The sequence below is a fragment of the Prinia subflava genome, chromosome 31, assembly GCF_021018805.1.
Source record: "Prinia subflava isolate CZ2003 ecotype Zambia chromosome 31, Cam_Psub_1.2, whole genome shotgun sequence".
Taxonomy (NCBI): Eukaryota; Metazoa; Chordata; class Aves; order Passeriformes; family Cisticolidae; genus Prinia; species Prinia subflava.
Window position 1 is genome coordinate 669,196 of NC_086277.1, and position 20,673 is coordinate 689,868.

At 56.6% G+C, this 20,673-nt stretch overlaps 1 protein-coding gene and 1 pseudogene across 1 annotated transcript in view; one reads left to right on the forward strand and one right to left on the reverse strand.

The window, feature by feature from the left end:
* Nucleotides 1-1,689: 1,689 nt before the first annotated feature.
* Nucleotides 1,690-9,191, forward strand: LOC134562778 (Fc receptor-like protein 5; annotated as a pseudogene).
* Nucleotides 9,192-12,530: 3,339 nt separating this feature from the next.
* Nucleotides 12,531-20,673, reverse strand: part of LOC134562853 (Fc receptor-like protein 4) — a 120,892-nt gene continuing 112,749 nt past the window's right edge. Inside the window, exons 8-9 of the mRNA XM_063420459.1 lie at nt 12,915-12,994; nt 12,531-12,833 (exon numbers count right to left, since the gene is read on the reverse strand). Of these exons, the coding sequence (XP_063276529.1) occupies nt 12,724-12,833; nt 12,915-12,994 (190 nt within the window). The 3' untranslated portion in view covers nt 12,531-12,723. The remainder of the gene's footprint in view (nt 12,834-12,914; nt 12,995-20,673) is intronic.

Sequence of the window (20,673 nt, forward strand, 5' to 3'; positions counted from 1 at the left end):
TTCTCCCGTTTTGGGAGCAGAACCTACGTGAAGTAAATCAAGATTAAGGGTGGGAATGAGAAAACTGGGAAGAGTTCCTCGACATGGCCCAGCCAAAGCCTTCCCCATGGGCTGGGTTGAGCCCAGCAGGCAGGGAACAATGCCATGGACCTGCTGGACACTCAGGAGATTCCACACTCGGTGTCAGCCATAAGCAAACACTGCTGTGGATGCACCAATGGGCTCCCAAAGGGAAGCAAAAAAGTGTCATTTCTCTGTGATTTGTTTGTGTTTTATTTGTTTGTCAGTTAATTGTTGGGAGAGCAACAATTAAAATGATCCTATCATGTAGAGAATGTTATACATTGTCAGTTTATTTTTTCTGAGTTTATTTTTGTTGGGAAAAAAATGGTGTAAAGCTTTATTTCATGAGTATGAAATTTTGTCTCAGCCAACTGAGCATCACGGAAACCAACCAAATTTTGCCTGGCATTTACCATCATCAGGCCAAGGCTGTATCAGGTGCCCCCTTAAGTTTGGGCACCCCAGAGGCAACAGGGCCCCACTGGGGACAGCGGGAATGCTCAGGGCCCCCCAAGGACAGAGGTACCCAGGATGTGCCACCTCTGGGACAGCAATCCCCAAGGACGTGGGACCCCCAGAACCAGGAACCCCCTGGGACCAGACCCTGGCACAAGACCCAGGCATCCCCACTCCACAGGAGTTCTTTTCCCTGCGGGCAGGGCCCCTCTGACTGTGCCCTCCCAGGACAGAACCCACGTCCTGGGCTCAGGATGAACGGCCTCTTCCTTGTGCTGCAGGAAAGAGAAAGGGAAAATCTTTCATCTCCCACAGCCCCCAGCCACTGCCTGCACCCCTCAGCCCCCTTTTCCCTTTCCTGGGATCCCCCCACCTGTTACCTGCTCAGGTGTTCCCTAGGATGGCTCAGCCAGGGAATGGGGGGCACATGAAAAAGCCCAGGGCTGTGTGGGGCACAGACCCAGAGCCTCAACCCTGGGGTGCCCCCCTGGCCATCAGCACACTGTGGGGGCTGTGCTGGGCTCTGAGTCACCCCAAAATCTGAGGCACTCAGGAAAGGAGCTGGTACCCCCGTACTCACCCAGACATTGCCCATCCCTGGGACCCCCATTCCCCTTGGACCCCCACCATGGCACCCCATTCCCTTGGTCTATTCTCCCTGGGGCCCCCATCCCATCACTCCCATTGCACAGGACCACCATGGCTTTGGTACCATCCCATGGGCTGCTTCTTCCCCCAGAACCCCTCTTCCTGAGGGTCCCCTTTTTCCCCCTGCACCCCCAACCCTGGGACCCACATCCCATGACCCAAAATCCCTGGGGACCATGTTCCCACAGGAGTCCCATCCCTGAATCCCCCCAGGCATGGAAACCCCAATTCCCCTGGACCCCCATTCTTGTGGACACACATCCTTGGTTCCCTAGGACCCCTAACCCCCTCACTCCTGAGAACGCCATCCCCCAGTGAGCCCCCAGAGTGTCCCCTAATGTCCCCATGCTGTCCCCTACTGTGTCTCCACCTTTCCCCCACCCTGCCCCCACCAAGGGCCACCTACTCGTGGGGACGAGCTGTGACCTTTCTTCCTTCCTCTGCATCCGAAGAGCCGCCACGCAGGGGAGCGGTGGCCACAGCAGCGAGTGACAGCCAGCCTGGATGGCCGGGGACGCAGGGATGGCCGGGAAGGTGGCACTGCTCCTGTGGGGTGAGTGCCCCAGGCATGGACCTGACACCCCGGAGAGGGGCCCTGGTGAGGCAGAGAGCGGTGGGGAGGGGGCACAGGGGGTCTGTGGGGTCCCCTGAGGTCACCAAGGAAAGCAGAGCCAGTGCATGGGCATGGACCCTTCGGTGTGTCCACAATTGTGCGGTGGCTTTGGAGACAGGAGAGGGGGGACAATAATGGGGGATAAGTATTTGGGGAGGCATCATGGTGAAATGAATAGGGCATATGCCTTTATTCATATTCAGCTCTTTATTAAAATGATCAGCTCTTTATTAAAGTCTTCAGCAGGACTGCAGAGTCCAAGCGGAGTTCTTCTCACTGCTTTGGTAATTTGAAGTAGCAGGTGCTGTTGCAGTTCTTCACTCAGCTGCCCGCAGTAGGTGCCAAGTCCTTGTTTCCACAGGAACAGCCAAAAACTCTCTTATCACCTGTCAGAAGGCGGAGCAATGTAGAGTCTGTCATTGGAGTCCAGCATAGCAGACATCAGCTCTTCATCCTTAGGAAAAAACTTCCAGAGTTTCCAGTTGTCTGACTGAGTCACTTCAGCAGGCTGGTTCCCATTCCATCCAAACTCCTCCTAGGTCATGGCAAATCTTCAAACTAGGCCAGGCCGTGCATCCACTTCTTGCTCAGCCAGGGCACTATCTAATTCTCCTCTGACACATCTATCTTCTTGTCTTGGGGTGCAGTTTCCCTAAAAAAACCCTCCCAGGATGCACTGGGGCAGTTTTATTTGCATCTACAAATGCATATGCATTTGTCCTGGTCACAGCAGAGGTATTCCTGCTAAAGGAGGTATTTACAGAGAACAGTGACAGGGCTATCTAGGCATGGGCAGCTTCTTTTCACGTTTTAATGAGGTAGGAAAATGTTGCCAGGCAACTTTTCTTCAGGGCAGCTTCCCTCCCCACTCAAACTTGCTGGGGTGTGGGGGTTACCTCTAGCCGGGAGGGGGTCAGCCGATTTCAAGGGACAGCAGCCTCACCCCAGCTATGGGGTTCTCTGCAAAACAGAAAAACCCCCATTTTTCTCAAAGGCTGGGTGAAGGCACAAATTGGGAGGAGAGGGGTTACATTCTCAGAGCTCTTTTAATATGCTAATGTGTGCTCGGTGTTTTCCTCTGGTGGGGATGGTGCGACTGTCTCGCCTGTCTCGCTATGGGGCTAGGACAGGGATAGCCCAGTACCCCCCTCTCCCCTCCCCCCCCCAGGACCACGAGCAGGTTTTTTTCCTTTTAATTCATTCCTAACAATGGGACTGCTGCTGCTGTGGTGACAGGGACAGGGGCACGAGGATGTGGGGATGGGGACAAAGGTACTCGTGCCATGAGGATTGCCCATAGGGATAGAGGCCATGGGGCTGGTGGGGGTGACCTATGCCAGCACGGGGTGGTTGTAGTGTCCCCATTTCCGGGCTGCCCGCAGTGTCCCCATGTCCTGCCTGAGCATGGAGTGGCCATGATGTCACAGTCCCTGAGAGATTCGTGCCACCCTGGGGTCCCCAGAGGGAAACTTTGGAGACAATGTCACAACCTGAGCCCTGGGTGCTGCTGTCCTTGCAGGGCCAACCCCACCCAGCCCTGTCCCTTCTCCCTTCCAGCCCAGACCCTCGGCCTCGCTGGTGAGTCCTTGGGGGATGCCGTGTCCCTGCCATGCTGTTCCCAGCACCATGGTGGCCCTGGCAGGCTGGTGTCCCCTGTTACCTGCAGGTGCCCAGACAACCCAGCTCCTGGTGCAGCCCGCCTGGACACCAGCAGTGCAGTGGGACAAGGTGACACTGACCTGCCAGGGCTTGGGGACCGCCGGTGCTACCACCTGGTACAAGGACAGGCGGCTATGGTGGCAGGAGGGACCTGAGCGCCTCATTGTCAGCAAGAGTGGCACCTACACATGTGACAGACCTGGCAGTGGTCTCAGCCCCCCTGTGACAGTCTTAGATGGTGAGAGGCATTTGGGTGTCCCCAGAGTTGCACCTGTGGGGTTCCGAGGGCTCTAGGTGGTTTTCGCTCCATGGGTCAACCCCCTGGTGTGATCAGAGCCCATCCCCTGCACACCGGGACATCCCAGAGCATCCCAGTACGGGGGGACCCTGTTTTTGAGATTGGGGACCCTGGTGCCCTGGTTGTGACTCAATAGGGGGGTCCCCGTGAAAACGGGTGTCCCCCAGTGTGACAGGACCCTCCTGTCTCACAGCCCCGTTGGTGCTGCAGGTGCCAGCATGGCCACTGCTGGAGGGGGACACGGTGACACTGTGCTGCCGGCACTGGAGGTACACGTCGGTCACGAGGGTGGGATTCCACTGTGGGGATGAGGAGGTGAGGGGGTCCCTCAAAGGGACTGAGCATTCCCTGTCCCCTCTGCAGCTGAACCACAGTGTCCGCTACCGCTGCAAGAGCCAGGTGAACTCCAGGCCATCACCGGGGTGGCAGAACTCGGCACAGGTGACAGTGACAGTGAATGGTGAGCACACCACACCTCACACCTCAGCACTCCCACAGCCCCGCCCCAGGGAGTTGGGGTCACAAACATCTCTCCCCTCTCTTCCCAGAGCTCTTCTCGGTGCCAGTGCTGGAGGGTCCCAACGAGCCCATTGAGGGGTCCTCCCTCAATCTCAGCTGCCTCAGCACCCCCAGCCCCCAGCGGATCCAAGCCCCCCTCCTGCACCTCTTCTACCGGGACGGGCAGTTGGTGGGCGGCCCGCAGGGGTCCCCGCATCTCCTGGTGCCCGCCGTGGGGGTCTCCCACTCGGGGAATTACAGCTGCCAGGTGCGCTCTCTGGCGGGGGCTGTGCAGAAGAGCAGCGCCCGGCTCGGTGTCACGGTGCGCAGTGAGTGCGGGGATGGGCACAGGGAGCTCCCAAAGCCTCCCTGGGTTCCCCAGTGCTGGCTGGGGACCCCTATTACTTCCAGGACCCCCATCTGTGTCACTGGTCCCCCTGTTCTTCCTGGGTCTCCCACCAGCTCCCCCAGCCCATAGTGGGTACCCCCATCTTCCCCATTAAACTTTATCCCCGTCCTCCTGTCCCTGCTCAGCTCCATCTCTCATCGGATCCCTTCAGCCATCCCTGAGCCAACCCCACCCCTCTCTGACCTCTCCCCACAGTCCCCAGGTCCCACTGTCTCCTCCCTGCTGTCCCCCCACTCCCTTCCTAGGTGTCCCCTCCCTGAAACCCCTGTCGCTCCTTGGGGCTCCTTTCCAGCCCCACCTCTATGCCCCCTCTTCCTTACTGCCGTCCCCCTGCCCCTCCCCATTTCCCTTGGGACCCTCACTATCCCTTGGTGTCCCCTCCCGCTGGAGGGGTCCCGCCCTCAGGGGTGTCCCTGTCAACACAGGTGGCACTGGGGGACAGCCTGGTGCTGAGCTGCGCGGTGGCCACAGAGACAGGTCCCCTGTCCTTCACCTGGCAACGGGTGGGCTCAAGGACACTGCTGGGCACCGGCCCCTGCCTGGAGCTGCACCACACTGGGGGCAGTGACAGCGGTCACTATCACTGCCAGGTCAGCAACTGGGACAGCGTGGCTGAGAGTGTCCCCCTGAATGTCACCGTCCTGGGTGAGCGGGACGCTCGGGCTGGGGGTGACCCCACCCACAGCACCCCCATCCCACCTTGCACAGTGCCAGCCCTGTCTGTGTCCCCGCAGTGCCAGTGGCCAATGCCACCATCACCCCCGGTCCCCTGTCACACCAGGTGCACACAGGTGACCCCGTGACACTGAGCTGCTCGGTGCAGGTGGGCTCAGCCCCTGTCACCTTCACCTGGCTGCACAACAGGCAGGAGGTGGCCCGGGGTCCTGTCCTGGAGCTTGGGGACATCACTGTGGGACATTCGGGCACCTACCAGTGCGTGGCCACCAACCAGCTGGGACAGGACGGGCACCGCGTGTTCCGGGCACTCAGCCCTGAGCTGGCCCTGGAGGTGACCCCTGGCTCACTCTGGGTCACAGGTCAGGTCACACGGGGTCCCTGGGGTGTTCAGGACCCCCAGAATTCAGGGTGACCCCGATGTGTCCTCCTCTGTCCCCAGTAGTGGCTCTGAATGTGAGCAGAACCCTCCTGTTCTTGATCCTGCTCATGGCTGTCATTGGGGGCTGTCCCTGCTGGCACCACTGGGGTGAGTGACAATGGCAGGGGATGGGGTTCTTGGAGTGCAGGGAAGCCCCCAGAGTGGGGGCAGAGCCAGGACAGCCCCCAGGGCCCCTTAGCTGGGGGAAACTGAGCCCACAGTGACCTCGGCTGGAGGGCCTGGGTGATTTGGGAGGAATTTGTAGGATCTTGGCTGGGCTCCAGGGGAATCCCTGGGTGAGCTTTGAGGAACATTGGGGTGGCACTAGGAGCCCCTGGAGAGTTTGGAACCCTTGGAGGGCCTTGCAGGATTGTTGGGGGATCTTTCAGGTGTACTGGGGTTGTTTGGGGAGTGCCCCTCCCCGCCAGGCTTGGGGTTCAGGGGCTCAGAGGGTCTGGGACATTGGTGGCTAAGGGGGACTGTGGTGGGGCAGAAGTTCTGGGGGTTCCGGGGTGCTTGGAGTGTCTGGGAGGAATCAGGGGTCCAGTGGGGATTTGGGGGTCCTGTGGGTGGTTGGAGCTGCTAAGGCCAGAGAAAGGGTCAGGGGTTCCGGGTTCCCCACAGTCACCTGCTGCCCTTTCCCTTGCAGCAGTCAGGAAGCCCCAGGAGAAGTGAGTGTGGGACTCTGGCCAGAACTCCCATCTTCCTCTCCCCAGACATCATTTGGACCTCCCCTTCTTCCCAAAGGACTCCCCGAGAGGAGGGGGTGGTGCTGGACCCCCACATCGTGGGCACCGAGCAGGCGGGGGGTGAGTACAGGGGGGGACAGGGACAAATCACCCATGGGTGTCACCCCAGACCCAGGTCCCCACAACCGTTGTCACTTCCAGGGCTCCCACAAGTGTCCCCTGACCCTGCCTTACCTCGGGATCCTCAAGTGACCAATGTGGAGCTGCCAGGACCCTACGAGGGATCCCAGTACACCTACGAGAATGAGCTGGGACACTGGGGGCACTGGGGGCACTGGGGGGCATCGATTCCCCTCAGGAGTCTCTTCTTCCTCTTCACAGCACCCCACGGGGCTCCTCATTCCCTCACCCAGTGCTGGGCACACACACGACCCTTTTCCCTCCTATTGTACCCAAAATGCAGCTTTTTGATTAAACTGTATGGGAAACAAATCTCACTCTTTAAAAGTTTTCAATGTTTAAGAAGGGATAAAGGGGACAGCAGACAGCTTGCTGAGTGCTTGGCAACTGCCAGAGGCACACGGTTATCTATAACAATTCTTCTTATGTACCTTTCGATTGTATTGGTGAAATACATATTCAAGAAGATGATACATATTCAAACATTCTTTCCAGTTTATGTGTTCTGGGAATTCTTTTGCTTGGCTTGACCCTTAACTCGTTTTCTCAAAGTTCGTGCCTGTGCTGAATTTACCACCTTGGGCCACTGCCCAGGAGAACCGTCGTGCCCTCTGCAGGCCTGGGACAACGGTGACTCTTTGCACAGATGAAACTTGCAAAGCACTAATCCTCTCTTGAGGGAAACAAAAGGACAGAGTGAAAGCACGTAGAGAGACAATATGAAGATATCAATACCGGTGAAGGAGGAGTTGAATCTTAGCTGGGAAGGGAAGGAAAAGATGCCTTGGCTTTAGGCTGAAAGTCTTTTGTAAGCTATGGTAAAGGACTGTGATCTACTAGAGCATCCCTCTAAGTCATGGAAGGCATGGGTTGGGAGATGAGAGTATTCAAATTGTAGATCTGAGCAAACTCATTTGTGCTGAACTAAGTAAATATTGAAGGAGTTGTGATCTTGTGAGAAGCTTGAACAGAGAGAGAGATGAGCTGAAGATGATCTGCCCCCAGAGAGAGAAAAGATCTCTGTCCCTATAGATGAAAAAACCTTTGCTTTTGATATGTTCATCTTTAAAATGGTGCCCGTGAGTTTACATGGCCCATTATGCAGCTGTGGGAAGGCTGCATGATAGGGGAGGGACTTCACAAATGCAGAGTCCTAGGCGAGTGCTCTTGTGAGAATTAAAAAGCCACAAGAGAACTGTTCTTTCTTGTGGGGAAGTTTCCATGGCAGACCAAGAGACTTCTCTCTCAGAGAGAACTGATGAAAGACTATTTCAGAGGTAGTAATGGACCTAAAATCTAAGTTTTGTCTCTGCATGTTGTCAGAGAGAAAGAAAGGAGTTTGTGGGGAGCAGAGGAAGTTTTTTGAAGGTTTTATTCTGGTTCTCATCAAATTTTTTCTCTCTCTTGTAGTTTTGGTAATAAACCTGTCTTTATAGCCTTTTCAGTTTTGAGCCTGCTTTGCTTTTCTGGTAATCTTACCTCACAGCAGAAAAAAGAGTAAATAATTCTAGTGGGCACTCAAACCACTACACAAATTGGGGCCATGATGCAGATACAGAAATTGGAGAACCTGAAACCACTACAATGCCATACTGCCAATGAAATGAATTTATTTTATTTCCCCACAAGGCTCCCTGTTCTGTGGTTTGACAGATCTCGGTAATGGAAGAGTGAGTGGTAAATTTCTCTTTGCATTCTTTCTTTTGATGTTTATTTACTTGCTTCTTTTCAACGTTATCATACAGCTAAGATACTCCACCAGAACATTAAATCAACATTAGGGCTATTTCACAAAATTATCGGAGTTATTCTCACTGTTGTCAGTTAGTTACACAAATAAAGACAATATCGAATTCTGGAACAGATAATGTTCTAATACACAGCAAATAGTCCTGTTTTGATATTTCGCAGGGTTCTAAATTACTATATTCATCACACTAAAATCTAGAATCTACATAGGGATTAGGGTAAAAAGGCTGACAAATTCTACTATATAAAATTAGTAAACATGTGATTACAAACTGTATTATATCAAACTAATTTGCAAAAGCCAGCATAATAACAAAAGCCAATGACTACATAGTTATTTTTACCAAGGGTTTGTTTGATGTCTCCTTATTCTGCTCTGATTTTGTCAGCAATACCTTCAATTCATATCTCGAATTGCAACACTGTTTTGCCCATGACAGGATTTGATGAATGATCACTCCTGGTCCTTCTCCTAACCCAGGAACCCTTGGTTGAAATTTCTCTCCTCTTCCAGGGTTGGAGGGCAGTGAAAGAGAGGCTTTGGTGGGTGCAGGGCATCCGACCATGGCCCATCCACAGCAAGGCAGGAAGGAGGAGGAGGGTCCTGGTCAGGTTGTGGAGCAGATGGGTGTGGGATTTGCAGCACTTCTGGGGCTCTCTCAGCCCCTTGCTGAGAGGGACAAACTGATCCCTTGCTGCATTTCCGGGCTGGTTCCCTCACAGCTGCCCCTGCAGGGGCGGTTTCCAGCCAGCCCTGCTCTCCAAACCATCAAAGGCCCTCCCAGAGCCACTGCTTGGGCTGCCATTGGCTTTTGTGCTTCTTGCAGGGTTGAGCGAGTCACAGGCAGGCCTTTTTCCCCAACACAATTCTCACCTCTGCAGCAGCTCTGAAGCTGCCACAATCCAAGCCAAGGGGGCAGGGGGGACTCTCAGGTGCTGGCTGTCCCCTGGGGCTGGCCAGAGCAGGGCTGGCCAATGCCCATCCCTGTGCAGTGGGGCTGGGCCGTGGCTGGGCCCCACACTTGGATGGCCAGTGGTTTCCAGGAGGAGGAGTTGGGGAGCTCCTTCCTGTCTGGGGCTCCATTCCCCAGCTGCTCTTGCTGGCTCAGACCCTGCAGGGGACTAGTGAGAATGGAGAAGTCTGGAACAGGATTTCTTTCAAAATCCAAGAAACCCAAAGAGTCCCAGGCCCTCCGTATAGAAACTCCATGGGGGATATAGATGGGATCAGGAGAGACATGGAACACGCCCCAACAGTTTCAGCCACTACAGATCTGGGCAGTGTCAGCCCCACAGCTGCAATTTGGAGCCAAGTCAGCCATTTTTTCCCAAGGGAAAAAGCTGCAGTTTTCCATTGCAGTGCTGGGGCACAGGGGGCAGGATGGTCATTGGGTGTTGTGGACAGAGGGGAGATGCTTGGGGGTGTCACGAGTGTCTCAGCTGGAGGGTCTTGTCTGTCCGCTGGTTTTCAGCTCTGAGATGCTTCAAGGGATGGGGGATTTGGGCTGTTACGGGCATTATGAGGGTGTCTGTGCCCTACCCAGCTGACAACAACCTTCTGTAACACCCCCCACTGTAAACCCTGGGGTGCTTCTCACTCCCAGCCCCTAGGATGTCACATAGACATCCTGTGTGACACTCTCTGATGTCACACAACTCCTTTTCTATGATATCAGAGTCTGCCCCATGAATCCTTGGCACTGATTCTCTCAGGGGAGGGGATTTCAGGGAGCCCAAAGGGCACTGTTGGGCTTTGGCAGAGCTGCTGTGCAGACAGAGGCAATTCCATAGCTCAGTCTCTGCCCTGGGCTCTCCCAGCACCCTTCTGCTGTGGGGCTGCTGAGGGTGCAAGAACAACTTCTCTTGGGAAGGGCAGACACCGTGAGATTTTGGCTGGGGCTGAGGGGCTGTGCTCAGCTCCTCTCTCTTGCTGCTTGCACTGGAGGTGGGACAGGGCAGCTGTTGCCCTGAGGACAATTGGCTGCCACCGCGGAGTCCCACACTTCCCTGCTTCTCCTACCATGAGTGAGGCTTTGTTCATACAAGCAGTCCTTGAAATGGGACATTCCAACACCCGATCTCACTGCAAAGGACCCTCACCATATACTCAGGTGCCTCAGGGGAGAACCCGGGACCCAGAGCCCCTTGCCCTTCCCTGAGGGCACGTCTCCTGGCTGTGTGCAGCAGCTGTTTACGGGAGTCCGGCTGTCACTGCCCATGTCCGCTGTTTTCTGCCGCTGCTTTGGGATTTTTGCTACACTTTAACCTGTCACCCTCTGTCCAACTGGAGCCCTGATCCCTGCAGCTCCTGTTACAGCTTCAGAGTTTTTGCTACACTTCCTTTGCCCTCCTGGGCTGTGCCTCCCCTGCTGTTCCCGCTGCCACTCCCAGGGTTCCTGCTGCAGCCCGTTTTGCCATCTGCAGTGGCTCCGTTCCCCACTGCTCCCACCCCGTCAGGGAGGGAAGGAAGCTTCTCTCTCTCTCCCGCCGGCGGAGTCTCCGCTAACCACGGAGAGAGACGGCCGAGCCCGCGCCACAGCGCCCCCTGCAGCCACGGGGGAATCATCGCACCCGCCCTGCCCAGCTGGGAGCCCCCAGCGCCCCTGCTGGCCATGCTTGGAACTGCACCGGACGGGAAGATCCTGCGGCCAAGACAGGGCTGGGCTTGGATTTGTGCTTTGGTTTGTTGTTGCGGGCGGTGTTGTCATTTATTTGTCTTGTTTTACATATTCTAGTAAAGAACTGTTATTCCTTTTCCTATATCTCTGCCTGAAATCCCCGTAATTTTGAAGTTATGATACTTTGGAGGGAAGGTGGTCATATTTTCCATTCCAGGTGTTGCCATCATTCTTCCTAGTTTCCTGACAGTTCTATACTAAGCAGAAGCGTGCAGCTTCTCACGCTTCTTACTATAAACACTGGATATGTTTTGCTAACTGTCTTTTATTGTTTACATATTTCTAGGTGGGAGGAGAAAGGTGATTGACAGTTGGCTTGACCAATGTGGATTGAGAGGTGGAATTCCATCCTCCAATCCACGGGCCCCATAGGAAATGTATAAAACTGAGTTTTGTAAATAAACTTCAGCTCTTGAGCTCTCAGGCTCTGGGGCTCTCGCTCTCCTGCCCTGATGCTCCATGAACCCAGACCTCTGTCTCCTGAGTATGTCCTTATCAGTTAGGCTCGCAATGATACCAGGAGAGGTTCCAGCCTCCCTTGGCAGACACCTTTCAAGCAGGATACCATCCCTTTGGCAGCAGAGGGGATGGCACAGTTTGTCTTGACATGGAGCAGCATCCAGAGCTCCTGGAACTGACTGGAATCTCAGCCCCACCCTGTGCCATGAGCTCATTCTGGCTGCCCTGGAAAAGTGGAAGGCTCCAGAACACCCACAGGGCACTCATAACATCATTGTGTGGGGAACACAACACAGGAGGGCTTTGGGACAGGGGAGAAGAGTATCCAGAGCCTCCTGAATGCCACTTTGGCCATCAGAGGAAGGAAGGTCCAGGGCCTTGACAGTTTCCTCAGGTGGAGGAAATGTGCTGGGGGACGGATCCGTGGTTTGTTCCTTTTGGGGAGCTCTCCCTGCCATTCGTCCCTTTTGTGACCCTTTGGATTCTGAACCTCATTGCTGTTGCTGTTGGTTTTGTTCTCTCATTGCTGTTTACAGGAAATTGTTCTTCTCTCAGCCATTTCAGATCTTTCCATTTTGTGCCTCCACAGCCAGGGGCTGGGGCAGCAGACCCTGATTTTTAGTGACACCCCAGAATTGGAGAATCCCATTCCTAAAGCCCAACAGAGCTGAACAAAGAAACACCATTTCTGCCAGTTTAACCAAAAAGCTGCATTTTGGTGCCAATGACAGGGAAATGAGTCCTGTGTATCCCTGGCACTGGAGGAGAGATGATGAGCCACGGGTGTACTGGGAGTGCTGAGAGGGGGATTGCAGAGCCACTGGGAGTGCAGGGGTGCTGGGGGACAGAATGGGAAACACCTGGATCTACTGGGAGCAAGGGAGAGGCGCTGGGAGGGGAAATAGGGAGGCCCTGGGGCTCCTGGGAGCACTGTGGGGAGGGAATGGGGAAGCCTGTGAGGGCACTGGGAGCACTTGGATGTGCAATGGGGAGCCACTGGTGGTAATGGAAGGGGGGTGGGGAAGGCCTTGGAGGTTCTGGGGGCATGGGGAGCTCTGGGCACCCTGTTCAGCCCCACACGTGATCCCCACTTGTGCCCACCTACCCGTGAATGTTGGGCACCCACGGGAGCAGTGGGTGGGACTCACGTGTGGCTGCCCATGGGTGGGGTCCTCCACTGCCCCCCAGTTCCCCCAGAGCCCCCCAGTGCCCACCCGTGCCCCGAGTGTCACAGCACGTTCCTGTGGATGTCACTGAGTTCCCGCAGTTTCCCGCGGGGTCCCCGCAGCTCCGCGTAGGTCACCGGGGGATCCTGGAGTGTGGTGGCACGGGGGGACGCTGCGAGAGACACTGGCTGTGGGATCTGGGTGACACTTGTGGGTGACGTGTCCCTCTTTGTATGTCCCACCCTGTACTCACCCCACATCTGCTTGGTGCTCACGACGTGGGTGTACAGCACCTCCCCCTCCTCTGAGGGGGCTGGGGGATCCGGGGGGGCCCTGTGGGGATAAAGGGGATGTGTGGGGGGAATGGGAGGTCTTGGGGGTTGGGGTAAAAGGGGACAGTGTGGTTTGAGCCCCCCACTCACCTTTCCTGCTCTTTCCTGGCAGCTGGAAAGCAAAGACGGGAGGGGTAACTTTGGGGTCCCTAAGGCCCCCCCAAGAATCCTGAGACCCCACTGGACCCCCAATTTCTCCCAGATCCCCGGAGCATCCCTAATGCTCCCTAGAATCCCTGAACCACCCCAGTGCTTTGTCCACCTGAGCGCCCAGAAGCCCAAGCCTGGCAGGGAGAGGAACCCTCCAAATTCCCCCAGGATCACTGAAAGAACCCCCAACATTCCTGCAAGACCCTCCAACACCACCCTAAACACTTGAGGACCCAGAGCAAAGGTCCTGAGCACTCAGCATCGCCCAAGTCAGGGGCTGTGGGTGCCCCCCATCACCACCACTTTCTAGGTGACCCCCCACCTCCCCAGGGCCCCTGTTGCCACCATTGTCACCCACCCATGTGGTTCCACCGGCGCCAGCCAACAACTCCACCCACAAGCAGGACCAGGAAGAGGAAGGACCCAAAAACCCCAGTGGCCACTTCTGGGGGCAAAAGGGACATGTCAGGGTCACCTGTCACTCTGAGGGTCCTGCAATCCCGATGACCCTGAGTGACCCCACCTGTATTCCAGTGTCCTTGTGGTGTCACCACCAGGGCCAGCTCGGGGCTGAGTGCCCGGAACACGCGGTGCCCGTCCTGTCCCAGCTGGTTGGTGGCCACGCACTGGTAGGTGCCCGAATGTGTCACATTGACGTCCCCAAGCTCCAGGACAGGACCCTGGGCCACCTCCTGCCCGTTGTGCAGCCAGGTGAAGGTGACAGGGGCTGAGCCCACCTGCACCGAGCAGCGCAGGGTCACGGGGTCACCTGTGTGCACCTTGTGTGACAGGGGACCAGGGTTGATGGTGGCATTGGCCACAGGCACTGCAGGGACACAGACAGGGGTGACACCAGGCAAGGCGAGATGGGGGTGCCGTGGGTGGGGTCACCCCCAGCCCGAGCGTCCCGCTCACCCAGGACGGTGACATTCAGGGGGACACTCTCGGCCACGCTGACCCCGTTGCTGACCCGGCAGTGATAGTGGCCATTGTCACTGTCCCTAATGTGCCGCAACTCCAGGTGGGGGCCATTGCCCAGTGGTGCCCCTGAGCCCTTCCGATGCCAGGTGAAGAACAGGGGACCTGTCCCTGAGGCCACTGCGCAGCTCAGCACGAGGCGGTCCCCCAGAGCCACCTTTCCCCCGGGGGGCTGTGCTGACAGGGACACCCCTGAGAGCGGGACCCCTGTGGGTGGAAGAGGACACAGGAGGGACTGGGGTCATGGGCGGAGTGGGGGACACCAGGGAGCAGTGAAGAACTCAGGGAGGGGGAGGATCAGAGAGGGGTGGGGGGATCTCTGTAAGGTAGAACACGGCCCAGAGTTGGGGGAGAGGACTGGAAAGGGCTGGAAGGGACCCCAGGGAAGGGTGGGAGATTCAGCCAGGGGACAGATGGAGAGGGTTGAAGGGAACCACAGGGAAGGTTCTGGGGACCCAGACAGGGATGGTGGGACCTGTGGACAATGGAGGGACCTCCGAAAAGGAGAGCTTCAGCAAGGGAGAGGTGAGGGGAACTGGTGATGGATGCAGGAAAGGTGATGGGAGGACCCAGGGACAGACCTGGGAAGCCAGGGCAGCAGGCAGAGGGATTAGCAAGAATGGGGAAGCTGGGAGGGCTGTGGGGGCTCCTCGTGCCCATCGCCGCACTCACTGTGCACCGTGACGCCGAGCCAGGCGCTGCTCTTCCGCACGGCCCCCCCGTCGGACAGCACCTGGCAGCTGTAATTCCCCGATTGGGAGACCCCCACGGCAGGCACCAAGAGCTGCGGGGACCCCTGCGGGACCCCCAACAGCTGCCCATCCCGGTAGAAGAGGTGCAGGAGGGGGGCTCGGGGCCGCAAGGGGCTGGGGTTGCTGCGGCAGCTGAGAGTCAGGGGGGACCCCTCAGTGACTTCACGGGGACCCTCCAGCACCGGCACCAAGAAGAGCTCTGGGAAGGAGAGGGGATGTGAGGACTGTGACTCTGAGTCCTCTGGGAAGTGGCTCTGGGACTGTCAGGATATTGGAGTTCCAGCAGTGGTGGTGCTCACCCTGCACTGTCACTGTCACTGGCGCTGACTGTGACTGCCACAAGTTCACCAAGCCCCTGCAGTGGTAGCGGCCGCTGTGGTGCAGTTGTAGGGGGGGCAGGGACAGATCGGTCCCCCTGAGGGACCCCCCTGGGTGCTTCTCATCTCGGTAAAATTTCACCCTGGAGACTGGCATATCCTGCCAGCCCCGGCAGCGCAGTGTCACTGTGTCCCCCTCCAGCATTGGCCGAGCTGGCACCTGCAGCACCAGCCGATCTGTGGGACAGGAGGGTCCCATGGTACTGAGGGGCTCAAGGAAGGTCCAAGGTGGGGGTCCATGGCACCAGGGACATCTGGGTGGAGTCTCCATTGCACGGGAGGAACCCAGGGACAGCAGGAGCAACCCCATGGCAGAGGTGTCCCCGTGGATGTCTCATCCCCCTGGGATGCAGTGGGATGTCCCTGTGTGCAGGGGACAGGCTCTTGCAACACGAGGGATGCGAGACCACCCATGGAGTGGGGCCCAGCCAGACCTATCAGGAGCCACCCTGATCATTTAGGATCTCCACTCACCATTTAAGACTGTCACAGGGGGGCTGCGTCCACTGCCAGGTCTGTCACATGTGTAGGTGCCACTCTCTGTTACAGTGACATAGTCGTGTCTGTTCTGCCCCCACGGCTGCCCGTCCTTGTACCAGGTGGTGGCACTGGTGGTCCCCCAGCCCTGGCAGGTCAGTGTCACCCGGTCCCACTGCACTGCTGGTGTCCAGGGGGGCTCCACCAGGAGCCAGGTGGTCTGGGCGCCTGCGGGTGACAGGGGACACCAGCCTGCCAGGGCCACCACGGGGCTGGGGACAGCAGGGTAGGGACACAGCATCCCCCGAGGACTCACCAGCAAGGCCGAGGGTCTGGACTGGAAGGGAGAAGGGACAGGGCTGAGTGGGGGTGGCCCTGCAGGGACAGCAGCACCCGGGGGATGAGGTGTGGTGTCTGTCCCCAGACTGTCCCCAGTGGAACACTGGTGTAGCACGGAGGTCTTGAGGACAGGGACACTTCGGCCACCCTGGGCTGAGGCAGGACCTGGGGACACTGTAGATACCCCATGCTCGCACAAGTCACCTCCACCATCCTCACAGCGCCTGTCCCCACAGCCACATCCCCATGGCCCTGTGTCTGTGATCCGATTCCCATGGCTCCTGTCCCCATGCCCCCATCTGCATGGTACGTGGCCCTTGTCCCTGTCCCTGCCTCCCTGTGCCCCTGTCCCTGTCCCCACTGCTGCCCCAACCCCAAGGTTCCTTTTGCCACATCCTTGTCCCCACATCTCTATCCCCATGTTCCTGTCCCCGCATGCCAGTTCGCCAGTTCCTGTCCCTCTGTTCCTGTCCCCAAAGCCACCCTACGACTCTGGTTCCCTCCATGCACTGGCTCTGCTGGCCTTGGGGACCTCAGGGGACCCCACAGACCCCCTGTGCCCCATCCCCACCACTCTCTGCCTCACCAGGGCCCATCCCTGGGGTGTCAGGCTTGTGCCCGGGGCACTCACCCCACAGGAGCAGTGTCACCTTCCCGGCCATCCCTGTGTCCCCAGCCATCCAGGCTGGCTGTCACTCCCTGCTGTGGCCACTGCTCCCCTGCGTGGCGGCTCTTCGGATGCAGAGGAAGGAAGAAAGGTCACAGCTCGTCCCCACGAGTAGGTGGCCCATGGTGGGGGCAGGGTGGGGGAAAGGTGGAGTCACAGGAGGGGACAAGCTGGGGACATTAGGGGACAGTCTGGGGGCTCACTCGGGGATGGTGTTCCTAGGAGTGACGGGGTTGAGGATCCTGGGGAACCAAGGATGTGTGTCCACGAGAATGCGGGTCCAGGGGAATATGGGTCTCCATATCTGTGAGGATTCAAGGATGGGGCTCCTGTGGGAACATGGTCCCCAGGGATTTTGGGTCATGGGATGTGGGTCCCAGTGTTGGGGGTGCAGGGGGAAACAGGGGACCCTCGGGAAGAGGGGTTCTGGGGGAAGAAGCAGCCCATAGGATGGGATCAAGGCCATGGTGGTCCTGGGCAATGGGAGTGATGGGATGGGGGCCCCAGGGAGAAGAGACCAAGGGAATGGGGGTGTCATGGTTGGGGTCCAAGGGGAATGGGGGTCCCAGGGGAATGGGGCTGGCTAGGTGGGCATGGGGGTCCCAGCTCCTTCCCTGTATACCTCAGATTTTGGGGTGACTCAGAGCTCAGCATAGCCCCCACAGTGTGTTCATGGCCAGGGGGGCACCCCAGGGTTGAGGCTCTGGGTCAGTGCCCCACACAGCTCTGGGCTTTTTCCCGTGCCCCCCATTTCCTTCCTCAGCCATCTCAGGGAACACCTGAGCAGGTAACAGGTGGGGGGAATCCCAGGAAAGGGAAAAGGGGGCTGAGGGGTGCAGGCAGGGTCTGGGGGGCTTTGGACGATGAAAGATTTTCACTTTCTCTTTCCTGCAGCAGAAGGAAGAGGCTGTTCATGCTGAGCCCAGGACGTGGGTTCTGTCTTGGCGGGGCACAGCCAGAGGGGCCCTGCCTGCAGGGAAAAGAGCTCCTGTGGTGTGGTGATGCCTGGGTCTTGTGCCAGTTTCTGGTCCCAGGGGGGTCCTGGTTCTAGGGGTGCCACAACCTTGGGGATTCCTTTCCCACAGGTGAATCACCCTGGGCATCTCGTTCCTGGAGCCAGGGGCCCTGAGCATTCCTGCTGTCCTCAGTGGCTCCCTGTGACATCTGGGATGCCCAAACTTAAGGTGGCACCTGATAAAACCTTGCCCTGATGATGGTAAATGCCAGGATAAATTTGGTTGAATTCCCTAGTTCCAAATTGGTTGAGACAAAATTTCACATCCATGAAATAAAGGTGAAAAATCTTTCCCGTTTTTTCCCAATAAAAATAAACTCAGAAAAAAATCAAACTGGCATTGAAATGGTCTGGATGATAGAATCCTTTTAATCGTTGCTCTCCCAACAAATCACTCACAATAAAACACAAAAAAATCACAGAGAACTGTGACTTTTTGGTTCCCTTTAGGAGCCCATTGGTGCATCCCACAGCAGCGTTTGCTTGTAGCTGACACCGAGTGCGGAATCTCCTGAGTGTCCAGCAGGTCCATGGCATTGTTCCCTGCCTGCTGGGCTCAACCCAGACCATGGGGAAGGATTTGGCTGAACCATATCCGGGAACTCTTCCCATTTTTCCCATTCCCACTCTGAATCTTGATTTACCCCCCATGGGTTCTGCTCCCAAAAGGGGAGAAGCTCAGTCCATCCTTGGAACAGTGCACAGGGATCCTTGGAAATGCCGGTGTGTCTCTCAGGCTGTGCTTCCCTGGGAAATGCACTCCACCCTGCCCTGAATTCCCCTGCCTGGGCACTCCCTGCTCCTGCTGGGACACCCCTGCTCCCCAGACCCACGTGTGGAGCCCCTGCCCAATATTGCCACACTTTTCCCTCTCTTCTGGTGTCCCTGTGCAGAACCCAAACATTCTTCCTAGGAGGTTCCAAAGGGCTGCAGGTTTTGTTCAAGAAGGAGGGTCCTGGTCAGGTTGTGGAGCAGATGGGTGTGGGATTTGCAGCACTTCTGGGGCTCTCTCAGCCCCTTGCTGAGAGGGACAAACTGATCCCTTGCTGCATTTCCAGGCTGCTTCCCTCACAGCTGCCCCTGCAGGGGCGGTTTCCAGCCAGCCCTGCTCTCCAAACCATCAAAGGCCCTCCCAGAGCCACTGCTTGGGCTGCCATTGGCTTTTGTGCTTCTTGCAGGGCTGAGCAAGCCACAGGCAGGCCTTTTTCCCCCACACAATTCTCACCTTTGCAGCAGCTCTAAAGCTGCCACAGTCCAAGCCAAGGGGGCAGGGGGGAGCCTCAGGTGCTGGCTGCCCCCTGGGGCTGGCCAGAGCAGGGCTGGCCAATGCCCATCCCTGTGCAGTGGGGCTGGGCCGTGGCTGGGCCCCACACTTGGATGGCCAGTGGCTTGCAGGAGGAGGAGTTGGGGAGCTCCTTCCTGCCTGGGGCTGCATTCCCCAGCTGCTCTTGCTGGCTCAGACCCTGCAGGGGTTGAGTGAGAATGGAGAAGCCTGGACCCACCCAGATCTGCCATTCCCCAGGACAGGACCCCCCTGGATGTGCCCCCCTAGGACAGAACCTTTCCCCCCGTGTGACACTCAGAAGAAACGGCCTCTTCCTTCTGCTGTTGCAGAGAGAAAGTGAAAGTGTTGGGGGCCAGCCAGGCACCCCCATCCCCCACAGCATCCCAACCCTGCAGACCCCTCACCCCTACTTCCTGTGAAATACAAAGTTATGTTTCGTGTCAGGGAAATGAAGAAAATCTGTGTAATTGTAGTTGTGGAACACGGCCATGGGACAGTTATAAAGATAAGTTCTAATAAACAACTGAGGAAAGCATGGAAAGAAGTTTTTGAATAAATTTTTTTCTTGCAATTACCTATTATAAGTCTCAAGCTATTCTGCAGTAAGTATCTTTTAATTATAACTTTAGAAGCTTGCTTTGTATTAAAGAATTTTAAACTGTAGTTTTAGAATGTAAAAAGGTTTTTTTAGACAAAAGAAGGAAGTGAAGAGGGGGCTCAGGCCTTCACAGAAGGTGGAAAAGCATCTTGGACACAAAGACAAGACTTCAGCTCAGTAATTTATGGCTCCTAGAGAACGAAACTGGACATCACTACCCAAGATTGATAGACCTGGGAATAGAGATGGGGCCCCCACATCTGGAAGACAGATCCCACCATCTGGGAAAACATATCCTGGATGTACATCCTGGAGTATTGAAATATCGAAATAGATCACAATAGTCTATAGAATTATACAGGATAATCTATATATTTATGGCTGTTAGGTATTGAATTGTAACATTAAAACTAGAAATGAAAACTGCTGAGAAAGCCTATGAATATGTATGAATATAGCAAATAAAATCCCAGCAAGTCCAGCAATGGGTGTGCAGTTGGAAGAGAAAACCCCTGGCACTGTACCCAGCGCTGCCTTTGCTCAAACTTCATTACATTAATTAATTATTAAATTGCTGGTTGATATATTGGCCGTGTCAAGCGTCTCATTTCTAACATTCCCACACCCTGGGGTACCCCCAAACCTTTCCCTGCTCAGGAGCTCCCCAGGATCATCAAGGCATTAACTGGGGGTTGGGAAATTGAGGGATAAAAGAAAGGAGATTAAAATGAAGAGAGGAAAAAGCTCCAGGGGGGTGGCGGCATACAGACCCAGAGCACCTCGGAATCTGCCTGGGGGATCAGCAGGCCACGAGCACCTCAGGGGGCAGCGCTGGGCCCTGGCTCATCCCAAAATCTGAGGCACCCAGGGAAGGAGCTGTGACCCAGGGGCCCACCCAGCCACTGCCCACCCTGGCATCCCCATTCCCCTCTGACCTCAACCATGAGGCCCCCATTCCTTATGTGCCCCCTCCCTGGGCCCCAGTCCCAGGACTGGCATTCCCCAGGATCTCCATGGCCCGGAACCCATTCCTGTAGAGGAC